The 13,217-nt window shown below is 32.8% G+C and overlaps 2 protein-coding genes across 2 annotated transcripts; both read right to left on the minus strand. All coding sequences in view use genetic code 12, as the record gives it.

Moving 5' to 3' along the window:
* Nucleotides 1–2,593: 2,593 nt before the first annotated feature.
* PVL30_000901 (uncharacterized protein) lies at nt 2,594–2,991 on the minus strand (the record flags this gene model as incomplete). Its single annotated transcript, XM_061119196.1, has 2 exons — nt 2,594–2,874; nt 2,988–2,991. The coding sequence occupies 2 exons, from the start codon at nt 2,989–2,991 to the stop codon at nt 2,594–2,596; spliced, it is 285 nt and encodes a 94-aa protein (XP_060975179.1).
* Nucleotides 2,992–8,750: 5,759 nt separating this feature from the next.
* On the minus strand, nt 8,751–9,338 carry PVL30_000902 (uncharacterized protein; the record flags this gene model as incomplete). The annotated part of the gene is made up of 1 exon (XM_001528366.1): nt 8,751–9,338. One exon carries the CDS (start codon nt 9,336–9,338, stop codon nt 8,751–8,753), a length of 588 nt encoding a protein of 195 aa, XP_001528416.2.
* Between the last annotated feature and the right edge of the window lie 3,879 nt (nt 9,339–13,217).

A 13,217-nucleotide genomic window follows, 5' to 3' on the forward strand; every position in this document is an offset into this window, starting at 1 on the left:
GGAAAAAAAAATTTTCATGACGTTTGCACTCAATTACAAAACAATAGTTGATTAAAAAAAAAAAAAGCATTATCGCTTACCCTATAATTAACAAGTTGGAAAACCTAATCACTCTCTGGATATATCGTAGAGTCGATGGAAATTTTTTTGGTGTAAGCACGTTGGTATCCATAAACCAAATGTTGTATAATCTTAGTGTCACGTCTTAGTGACAATTCTGTAAAAATAATTACTTCCGACAATGACACGTGCAAGTGCACGTGCACAACGCGAATTAAAATTTATATACGTCAAAAAAAATTTTTCTTTTTTTCTTTCCGCTTTCGGTTTTGTTTGTGCATAGAAAAGACCCAAATAGTAGCTCCCCCTCCAAAATAAAAAAAATGGCGGAGATGTAACATCATGCAAGTGAACAAACGTCATGCACAATGAAAAAGTTTATTATTTCCCTATTCATCTATTTTTTTTTAATTTACTTTTAAATTTTCTTTGTTTTTTTTTTTTTTGCTCTTTTCTTGTCAAGTCCTCCATTTTTGCCGTGAAAAAGAAAACCCAATTCAAAGAGAACTTGAATGACGCCATTTATGATACTGTCGTTAAAGTGATTTCACCATCTAGTAACTAACACCACATATTCTGATATATATATATATATATATATATATAAATTTGCAATATTAGCTTTTATACCCTGGAGTATTGAAAATCGTACCTAGTCAAGATTGAAGTTCTCTTCCTCCAAATATTTTTTTTTCACCTTTGTCATTTTTCACCTTTTTCCTATTTCATTTGAATTTCATTTACAAATTTTTGCAGCTTAGCTTTATAATTTTTCACAAGGCAAATTTTTCATAATTATTTGTTTTTTTTTTTTTTGGAATGCGAAATGGAATTCCCCTCCCTTCTCCTCCTCCTTCTCCTTCCTCTCCCTCCCCCACCCAACGGATTTCGCAACTTTGAATAGAAGAAGAAAAAGGTAATACGAGATTCACAGCTATACCCGGTTTTGCATAATTTTTTTTTCATCTTTTTTTTATTTTTGCAATTTGTAGTTTTCTCTTAGAAGGATATAGACGTGATTTCATTTAGTTTTTGTGGCTAGCCGTCCATACCGATGTAGAAGAAAAGAAAGAAAAAGAAAAAATACTGATTCAAATTTTCACACTCACTCTTAGCCAGCAATCAAGCAAGGATGTGAAGAGGCAAGAAAATAGGAAGGAGAAAGAAAAAGGGAAAATATAGAGCACAATTACACACACATACACAGTTACTGATATACAAGAAAAGAATCTATTTTTTTTTTTCAACTAAATTTTGTGGTGATGACGTAAATAATGAGCAATCAACAGAGTCAAAATTTAAAACGCTAGTATATTGGCAAACTTGGTTGCTAGATTTTGTTTATTATTATCAATATTTCATACAACTTGGAAGTAGAAAACAGAGAGACGTGTTATAAGTGATTATATGGTGGATGAGAAACTGCAAAAAAAAAAAGAAAACAAAAAAAAAATGTTGGTCCCTTTATCAACAAGCAACTGTTAGCCTGAGTCTATCTTAAAACGGTAAAATTCCCTTTTATTTTTTTGTCAGATGAAGAGTGCAGAAAATTGAAGAATGTATATATATATTTATACATGGCATGGATGAAAAACGTTTTGCTATATTTGGTGAGGGATGGCCTAAAAAATTTTATTTCTCTCTCTTTTACTTCTCCTCCTCCTCCTCCACACGTGGTTGAAATTTTCTCAATACCACCACGGAGGAGATTATGATTTGTATATATAACTCTCGGGGGGGGGGGGGGGGGGGGGGGCAAAGGTATATGGCGTGTACTCTTTGTTTCGATTTGTATTCTATTGTTCTCTCCCGAGATTCCGAAAAGCGCATTTGCTTAAAAAACAGAAATTTTTTTTTTTGTTTTGGTTTGTCACTTCTTGTGTCATATACGATTCATGGGCTATGTGGGTGACGCAACAGCATCATTAGTACATTTTTAATCCTTTTTTTTGTTTTTTTTTGTTCCTTCACGTTCTCTTTCTCTCTGTAATATTTCTTTTTCTGGCAAGTACGCGATCTCGGTAATGAGTGAAAAAAAATACTTCAAGAGCTTCGATTAGATGTTTGGTTGCAGCCACACCAAACCAAATAAAAGAAAAGGGATTTGTTCATCATAGTTTTGAGGTTTAAAAAAGAAATATCAGGTTACGTTGAATGGGAATTGCCAAAAAAAAAATGTGAAATGAAAATCATGAGTATTCAAGCCCGTTATCTATGTATAAAGGGGGAAAAAAAATAAAAAAAGAATCAAGACTATAACTAAACCAATGTAACAAGGTTAACTTTAGGAATATATGTATAAAAAACAGGCATACAAAGCTTTAGCAACACCAGAAAACAAATCAGCTCTAGTTTAACTCCGGTTCACTCCGTTTCGCTTTATTCCATCATAGCGTCTCTTTCTTTTGTTCTCAAAACTTATTCATCTAAAAGAAGAAAAAAAAATGTCAAAAAAAAAAAATAGGAAATTATTTATCAGTGCATTTTGCTATTAAATTGTTGTTATTGTTGATAATGACACTGAAAGCATATATTATAATGCTGTAGTCAACCATTTTCTATAATTATGTGAGGTTGAGTTTAACAAGTCATTGCTGGTGGATTTAGAAACAGAAGACAGACTATTACTACTGCTGTTGCTGTTACTGTTACTGTTACCACTACCACTATTTGTTTCTTTGGTATAGTTGATATTTGACTTGACAGAGTAGTTCAAGTCAAAATAATTCAAGTCATAGTAATCATCAGTAGTTTCCACCTCCACCTCCTGGTTTAACATAAATGGTGAGGCAGTGGTATGATCGGGATATAGTGCTTGGTTATTGTGTTCTTGTTGGATCTGAAGCTGAAGCTGTTGCTGGAGTTGTAGTTGGTGGTATAATGCAGGTGTGAGCAAGGGCGACACGAGTTCCGACAGTTGAGTAAACTCATTAGATCGGCTCAGTAGGAGGTTGGAAGTCGATGTGTTTGATGATGTAGATGGCTGCTTGTGGTGGTGGTTATAGATATTCAGACTAATTATATTATCATTGTTGTTATTACTACTGTTGATGTTGAGGCTATTCAGTGATTGTTGCAATTCAATCAATTTACACTCTTCTGAGCAGTAGACGGAGCTTGTTTGACACAACTTGTCGCAGTGGATGCAGTAGTTATTGAATGCAAAGTCAGACATTGTATATTAGTTAAAGTGTCAAAAAACAAAATCGTAGTTGGTAAAAAAAAAAAACAAACGTGGTGATCGTTTTAGTTTTATAGATGTAGGAGTGAGTGTAGTTGGTTAAGACAACAAAAAGTAAAGTAAAGTAAAAGGAAAAAAAAAAGAAAGTGCTATTGTCTCTGTCCCAGTAGTTGGCACTAAATTTTATTCTTTGGTTGTAAAAGTAATTTCTTCAAGAGTGAAAACTAATTGGATCAAAGGAAAATTTGTAAAAAAAGGAAGAAGGATGTGAAAGAAAAAATTTAGGATGATCCCTGAGTGTATTTATATAGATATATAGATATATGTGGCAGATGTATGAGTAATTGCTAATATTAGTGCATAGAATATATTTCCTTAACAGAAGAAGAAGGAAAAGGCAAAAAAGAGCAAAAAAAAAAAAAAAAAAAAGAAAAGAAAAGAAAAGAAAAAAAAACGAATGCGCATGTGGGCCACCACAACCACAGTTTTTATTTTTTTTTTATTTTTTATTTTTTAATTTTTTTTGCAACAAAATTTTTTCTTTTCAATTAGTATAGGGTAATGCACATAGTGTTATATGTAGTACGTACTATGCAATGCTTACTTTTGCTTTTCTAGCCCACTTAGAGAAAGCTAAATGTGGGTAGGTGCGTGAGTGAGTAAGAGAGTAAGTTTAAATTTGCAAGTAACAGATGGTAGCATACCTCATATATGATATATATGTATATATGTATATTCTCTCTTTGTGTTTGTATTGTATACAAAAATTGTGTTACAGTAGACCTTATGTTTTTCTTTCCTTTTCGCTTCATTAAAAAAGAGAGAGAGAAAGAGAGAGAGAGAAAGCCTACACTTTTTTGCAAGGTAGTGAAAAAAGGTCCAGAACAGCAGTAGCAGCAGCAGGTTCCAGACTCCTGTTTTGTTCTTACTACTTGTTCGTTACTTCTACTCTACTAATTAATTACATCACCCATTTACCTCTACTATATTACCTTGGACAAAAAGGAGTACCAAACTAAAAACAGGTAACTTATGTTTGATACATTTGGTGTCTTTTTTTGTTTTTGTTTTTTTTACCACACTTTGTAAATAGATGCCAGTGTTGGACGTTATGTTCAATTACCCCCTCCCCCCCATAAAAAGAAGAACAACAACAACAACAACATATGTATATACATATTCCTAAATATAATACATCATCTATTTAGTATCCCAACCATCATACTCTTTCTTTCTCTTCTGTTTCTGTATGCTTTGTATACTGGTAAAGAATAATCATAATGATAAATAATAATAGTTATTAACATACGTCTACACACATATATAATCTCAGTGGGTTGGTGGATCTACTGATCTACTAGATAATAATACATTCCAAACCTTTCTAAACTCTTGGTTGAGTAAGGAAATGTGAGAGGAGAGAGGAGTAAAGAGAGAGGAGAGAGGAGTAAGGAGAGAGGAGAAGGGTGAAAAGGGAAAGAGTAAAACTTTTATTTAGAGGGGAAGAAATGCAATATTTTGTGTATCGTACAGCAAGCAAAATGTAGGTTTTTTAATGCACTTAGCCAGTATAAGCAAATACAAACACATTACGACATTTGACTTAACCGAATTATCCACATTCTAGTCCGTTCGGATACCATCTTGCTACACAAGCCAATACCAAAAAAAAAAAAAAGAACAACAACAACAACAACAACAACAACAACAACAACAACAACAACAACAACAACAACAACAACAACAACAACAACAACAACAACAACAACAACAACAACAACAACAAAGGCTTCTGACGTTACATCCCTGAACTTCCGTATATAGTTTTTCAGAGCAAAAAACTAAAAACCAAAAAAAAAGAAAAAAGAAAAAAGAAAAACTGGAAATGGAGTTGTAAAGACTGTTCTTGATGCTAAGCTTAGAAACATCTCGTCATATTAATTTGAAATCCTTCATAATTCATCGCCAATACCACCGCCTTCTTTTCTTTTTTATTCTCCGTTGTCCCGTTGACCTATTCTTCTCCTCTTTTTCGTCTTTCTTTTTTTTTTTTTATTTTCTTTTCTTTTTTTTATAATTTGATATTGTCCAAGTCCAAGTCCAAGTCTTCTCTTTACTACATTTTAAAGAAAGAGTCACATTACAACTGATTAAGAATATACCCCCCCACAACCCAACAAAACAACAAAACAACAAAACAACCAACCAACTAACTAACTAAACAGACAAACAAACAAGCAGACAAACAAGCAGACAGTTTCTCTTTTAAACTATTTACACGCCACTTTTTCCCAATCACTCTCGGCATCGTGTTGCTGCAAAAAAAAGTTTTTTTTTTTTCTCTCTCTCTCTTTACTTGTTAAAACCTTTTGACTAAGTACTTTTTTTTGCTTGTTTTTTTTATTTTGTTTTTGTGGCACCTGCAATAATTTTCTCTCTTTCCACTTACCCTATACTCCGCACTCCGCACTCCGCACTTCGCACTTCGCACTTATTGCTCCGCTTTTCCCTAAATTTTTTATTTTCCAATTCGCCTTGGTGGTGCAAGTAATTTTCTTTTTCTCCTTTCTATTCACTTTTCACTTTCCCCTCAAAAATTATTACTCTTTGTCTGTACTGGCCAACTAACTTACACGAAGTAAGAGGATACAGTTGTAGTAGTTGTTTTAATTTTTGATTTTCTTGTTTTATTTGTGACTTTGTAATCAGCCAAAAAAAAAAACAAAACAAAAAAGAATAGAAAAGGAAGGAGGACAAACACAGTATCGACTCATTTAGGTCTTCCTACCGATACAGCCTGAAAAAGGACTAGAACCAACCATTTTTAAACAAAAGAGTGGGTCAGACTGAGTCAGAGTGGATTAGACTGGGAAAGGGAGAGAGAGAGAGAGAGAGAGAAAAAGAACAGGGCTATAAAGAGAATACATAGCCAAGACATACTTTGTTTGTCATACCTCTTTTTTTTCTCTTGTAAACCGAAAATCCGATCTCTACGTCGTGTCATTTCCTCCCTTTCTCTTTCAATCACACGGACACGCATCCGCACACACACCCGCACACACACCCGCAAACAAACCCGCCCTAACAACAAAACATATATACGGAGAAATGTGGTTTGTATATTTTTACTCCCAGCTCAATATTTCTCCGTCAAGGTAACTTTGTCTCTTTTTATTATTTATTATTTTTTATTTTAATTTTTATTTCTTATTTATATTCTATTTTAAAACTTTGCTGATACCCCCCCTCTCCTCTCGCCTCGCCCAGCTATTCTCAACCCCACGCCTAGACTCCTAGACGCCTAGACGCCTAGACGTCCTCCTTCTCTCCTTGCTCTGACCTTCATCTTATTTTTCTCGCTCTTCCGGTTCCAGTTCCAGTTCCAGTTCCAGTTTGTGTTCTGTTTCTTCTTCCTCGTGCCCCATTGATCCCGTGCACACCGCTGAGCTTATTAAAAATATATATATATATATATATATGAAAATAAAAGGGGGGATTGGGGTTGGGGGTTGCGTAAAGAAAAAACATTTATACACAATATGACGAATATGACGAAAGAAGCAACAAGAAACCATAATACTAATACAGAATCAACTAACTCAGAATTTGCTAAAAATGGGTTTGTCTTTTCACCTCTTTGCTTAGAATCACATGTTCATGTTTTCCTATGTTTATTTTCTTCTTTCTTTTTTTTTGTAAAAAGTAATTATGTGTGTACATATCCTACACAAAATGTATGGAGGAGTAAAGTTAGGAACGAGTGTTTGAACTTTCACAATAACCAACTACATTGAACAGAGTTAATTATGGAAAACCTTTTTGCTGTTTCTCTGTCAGTCTCTCTCTCTCTGTTTTTTTTTTATTTTATTTCAACAAATATTTAACATTTACAAATGAAAGCTTAGGCAGGTTTAGAGAAACATACATTCAGTCTAGAACTCACGTGCTTACCTGAAACATTTCACTTGAAAAACACATTGAAATGAGCCATGTGGCACAAGTGGAGTCTAAACAAGCAAATGAGTGTTTAAGCTTCCTGTTTCCATTCCATTCCATTTGATTCACAACTATCTACAAAAACAAATCAACTGTTTATCTCCTGTATTGTGTTGAGTACTTTCATACTATTTGATGGTAAAGTCCTTTTCTTTTCATAAAAAGAGGAAGGAAAGTTTTGTAACTATTGGATCATCTCATGTTTAATCTTGCTCCACGTTTTCAATTTTATAAAACCAATGTAAACTTAAAATTTTTTTTTTTTTTGTTTTATTCCTAGTTACTCTTTTCCTTTAGCTTTTCCTCCTACTCCCGACCCATTTCTCATTCCCTAATTTTTACATAATTATAGGAACTTTCACACAAACCGATGCTATTAGTCAATCTGTGTTTAACAAGACTAGATGTTATTACAGGACTTATAGGGATAAATGAATACAAAGCAAAAAAAAAGAAAATGTAAATAAATAAAAACTAACAAAATAATAATTATTACTACATTTGGTAAACCAACTCAAACAACCCTTACTTTCAACCAACATTACTTCGTGACCATGATTACACCGAGACATAGCCACTACATTTCTCAACCAGTTTCACCTCCTTCCACTTTTGCTTCCATTCCCCCTACAATTTTTTTTTTTATTTTTAGTTTTTTTTTTTTGATATTAAATTGTATAAAAGAATAAGGAGTTTATTTAGCCAAAACGGAAAACACAAGGGGGAAGAGAGAGAGAGGAGGGACAAAGGGGGAAAAAGGGGAAAAGGGTAAAAGAAAGGAGATGGAATATCTTTTCTTCACTATTCTTTCTCTGGATACTTGTGTAAAAACGAAATCAAGGCTCATCTACTTCATCTTCCACCTTCCACCTTATTTTGTTCTCTTCTTTATTTCCATTCAGTTTATTTTGATGATTCGTAGTAAAAAAGCAAAAAAAAAAAAGGATAATGAAAAAGAGAATCTAGACTGCACGTGTGTGCTATTTATAGCATTTAACTAGCACTGCCATAAGCACTGCTATTGCCACTGCCACTGGCATTACCATTCGCACTGGGACTGAAACTGTTACTACTGTTTGTACTTTGTCTCTTTAATAGACTTTATCCATTTGCAACGATCAAATTCATTTCAACATGAACATCAATAACCCTAAGTTTTGAAAAGTGTTAAAAATATAAAAGGAAATGGAAAATTGAAAATTGAAAATGGTGTAAAAAAATAAAACTCTTGCAACTCTACTACTATAGATCTTAGATTAAAATAGTAAACGCTTGTCAATATATATACTTGTATATATATATATATATATGTATATAAATACTTTTCTCTCCTTGTTTTATTTTATTTTATTTTTATTTTTATTTTTTTAAGTGGATCTTGCCTGTAAGGTGTGCACTTGGAGAAAACCCTTTGTCGTAAATATGCGACTTTGAATATTTGGTGAATTTCAATTTTTTTTTTTTTGTCTTCTTGTATGTCTACACATTATTTACACATTTATTTACACATTGTTTACACATTCTTATACTTGTACTTTAGTTTGCCCAACTCTTCTACTGCTGAGTCCATCAGTTCATACCAATATCGAAACAAGTAGGGCATTGCAAAATCAAACCAGGTCAATATGGCATAATAGTAAACTTTTATATTTGTTAAATCTATCCATGTGACTTGTAGCATTAGCAATATATTAACAATCATGAGCCATTTCTTCCATTTGCGCAACTCCAGGATTTTAAAAGTGCCAATAAGATTAATGGATATAGATAGGAGGAGTAGTAGTAGTAGTTGGGGCAATAGAAGCAGTGTGTTGGATTGTACTTCTTTTGGGTGGAGTTTAAATATGTGTAGGGCAATAATGGCTATGATTTGTATAATGTACAAGTATATTAGTGATTTCCTAGACTTTTCATATTGGGCATAATTGTACTTGTTGAGTTCATTGATGTATTCAATCTGGTCGTCTTCGTCTAGTAGTGTTGAAGATGATTGATCAATTATTAGTTTGTCGAATTTACGTAACCGACTGGAGCTTGTACTTGTATTGGCACTTGTGTTGGTGCTTGCACTCTTGTTTGAGACACCATTGATCTTTCCCATTGTCGAAGAAGAATTCTTGTTTTTTCTTTCTTTTTCTTTTTCTTGTTGTTAAAAGTGGGGTTTTTATCTCTTCTCAGTAGATATGATAAGTTTAGTCAACTTTGGTATATAATTAAATTGGTGAGGTTGGGTAAAGTGTGTGTGTGGGGGGGGGGAAGAGCTGGTTAGGATGAAAGCAATGCGTGATCTGTAAATTACAATAATTTGTTGTTGTTGTCATGATTTTTTTTTTCCTCTGGTATTTGATATATGATTACTCTATTCACTCTAATTTCTACAATTATTTCTGCGACATATAAAGAATTGCGCTTTGAGCAATATTGCAAATAAGTAACAATCTATTTAAATTGGTAGTGCCCATATATGATATGATATGATATGATATGATATGGTATGGTATAAATCTGCTTTTTAATACTTTAAGTGACATTGAAAATAGAAATCAAAATGCGGCTGTTGCAGTTTTTGCGTTGCAAACTGTATAGGTGTCCTCTACTTGAACTTGTGTGAATGGCTCATTCCTAATTAAAGGCAAGAAATGTTGATAAAGTTGAACTTGTTGAACTTGTTAAAAAAGCTGGAAAAGTATAAAGCGTCGTCTACACGATAATTTTCTGTCTGCATAAAAAACAGACACTGACAATTATACAGAAACAATAATAAAAATAAAAATATAAAAATATTTAAAAAGTGATTTGGTACGTGTGCAACGCCAATCTCTGAAACAAATTCTTTGTTTACTCTTTCTAAGTTTGTCCTCGCAACAAACAGAATTTGGGCAGAAAAAAAAAATAATATTAGAAAGGATTGAGATTGAGACATAGGTTTTGTATTAGAAACAATAGCACGTGCAAAACAAACAGAACAACAACAACAACAACAACAACAACAACAATACATATATACATTTATTGAAAAGACAAAGCTAATGTTGAGTATAACGTGTTGTTGTCAATTGCCTTGTTTCTGTGTTTGTACACCAATACAGTTGTAAACAGACCAATTTACCTGTATAATGTTCTTTCTCTCTCTCTCAATTGATTCTGATTCTAGACTTTACATTGTTTACACGATAAATAAGTGAAGACATCTCTTTTCTTTTTTTTTTCTTTTTTTTCCTTTTTTCACACTGATTTGATTTGGTCCTTGTAAAAGTATTGGTTCACTAGAAATGATGATAATAAGCATAACAAAAGCGAAAAAAAAAAATTAAATAAAATTGAGAGGTTTGTAAATAAGCATTTGGCATTAGCTGATTTACAAGGCTTGGTTAGAATATATATATAAAAATATAAAAATAAAAATAAAAATAAACTTCGACCCTTTCGTCGCGGTGAAAACTTTTCATAACTCCTTTTTACACCTTATTACACTTTTTACACCTTTTTACTCCTCTTTTTCCTTCCTTTTTTTGGTCTTTGGGTCAAAAAGAGGTTGCTATATCGTCAATTGCTAAACATCTGAAAATGGCTTTCTTTTTTCTTCTTCTTCTTCTTTTATTGTACTTGCACTTTTAAAAAAAGAATTGGGTTCCTCTTCTCACACTACTCTCTATATGGGGTTGTAATCTTCTACATTCATGATCATATACAATCATTTTCATCATTTCCTCTTCTGTTTTATTTTATTTTTATTTTATGTATATATATCCCATCATCCACTTGGTTGCTTGAAAAGGGCGGGACATGCGCAGTTGGAGTGACACAGTGATGAGCAATATTTCCAAAAGAATTTACTGGCAAGTGAGGGGAATATTTTACGTATATAGACTATTATTACTATTGTAGACTGCAAATCTCATACACTGCAACATCGTTAGACTCTAGTGACTCTCTATCCATTAAGAGACGAGATCATTGACTCACCCACTCACTTCCACACACTTCCCCACCTCACCCACTTCAAGTTTCAAGCAATATTCGTTGTACAAGTCACGTACACTCTAGATGTGTGTATCAGATTCAGATTAAGATTCAGATTCTGTTGGGACGAGCACTAAAATCCATCTTTATTTTTTTTTCTTCTTCCTTTTCCTTTTCTTCTTCTTCTTCTACATTGGACTACAGTCTCAGTGGTATGTTCCTTCTCATTTGACACACTTTTTTGGCGCCTTTCAAAAACTCTTTTAAGTTCTTTCTCTCTTTTTTCTTCTTCTTCTTCTTCCATTTTCATTTCGAGTTATAGACACACACACACACACACAGGGTGTGTGTGTCTGTATATATGTGTTTCAGAAGAGAATGATAATATCCACGCCTTGTCCCAAAAGAGAAAAACAGAATCACAGGAATGGGGGGTTTCTCTTTTCTCCCACGTTTTGTGTAACTTGTATTACTCGTGTTGGATTTGTCGGTCTGAATTTTAGACGCGACATGTTTTGTCTGTCCATTTTCTGTTGATTTACTTCTAGAACTGAATTGTAGATCTCTCTTAACAGAAGAAATAGAAAGTAGAACAAAAGAAAAAGAAAAGCAAAACAGGACAAAGGAGAACACTCTGAGTCTAATAGTGAACAGGTAACATATGGAGACTACTTTGAATGATTGCAATTGAATTTAATATTTCTTACTATTTGTAGACGTTTCAAAAAAAAAAAAAAAGCAAATTGAAAGGAAAATAAAATAATAAAGTGTTCTTGTTGCGTAATTGTAAAGTCAGAGGTTAAATAAGACACTGTAATGACGAAAAAGAAGAGAAAAAAAGAAGTTGTTTATACTCATACACACTACTGTGTCAGTGTCTGTTTCAAAAAAGTGGTACAAAAGCAGAAAAACAACAACAAATAAAAGAATACATAGAATTGTTAACAGACAATTTTTGAAAAAAAAAAGAAATATAAAATGTTATTACACAAAATAAGGTATTAGTTGTTTATTGTATTATAGGCTTATTGAAAACACTTTTACTACCCCCCTCCTTCTCCTCCCTTCCCCCGTTGCTCCTAAGTAAATTATTATAAGCACACTAATTACTCTTCTTACACACACAAAACACCTCTCTTTTTTTGCTTTGTTTAGTTAGGATCAGCCATATATACTCAGTACAATTTTTTTATTACTTTTTCTTTTTTTTTTTACTTAATTTTAATTTTTTTTAATTTTTTTACATTGTTACATCCTTTGACGAAGCCAAAAATATTCTCAAACAACAACAACAACAACAAATTAAGAACAATAACAACAATACGACTACTGCAACCACCACCACCATCATCATCACTAACTACTTCCACCTACCAAAAAAAAAAATTATCACTTGATCAACACATTTTGCTTCACCTGTTTCTTTGTTGTCCTTTTTCCTTTCCATTCTTTTTCCTCTTCACTTTCACTTTTCACTTTAATTTTTTCTATCTTTTCTTTTTTACAACCATCTTCATCTTTATCCTCAACTTCAACTTCACAAACCATCCAATCCCTAACTTCATCTTCATCAAATATACCCTTTCCTTTCCTCAACTACTAAACTAAACAAAAGTGAAGAGATTCCAAACTATACCACCACAAACAGAAGAGAAGAAACTTTAGCAACTAAAACTTGCACATAAATAAAGCAAATCAAACAACCACCCAAACAACCAACCAATTAACATAGAAACAAAACAACGGAAAAGGATAAAGTATTTTTTAAAAAAAAAGGAAATTTAGAAACGAAAGGCATCTCCTAAAGAACTTGAAATATAAGTCTGTCTAAGGTGGGTTATATAACCAGATATTTTGCCTCATCTATTTTAAATACATTACAACAAGAGACATTGACAGTGGAGTCAAAACCTTTTACCAACTATTCATTTAAAATACTATAAACAAAACAGTTATACAAATAAAGACTAGACAGTCTTTTGCACTGCAGTTTGTTTTGACTTTTTAAGTGACACCA

The sequence above is a fragment of the Lodderomyces elongisporus genome, chromosome 1 (assembly GCF_030384665.1).
Source record: "Lodderomyces elongisporus chromosome 1, complete sequence".
NCBI lineage: Eukaryota > Fungi > Ascomycota > Pichiomycetes > Serinales > Debaryomycetaceae > Lodderomyces > Lodderomyces elongisporus.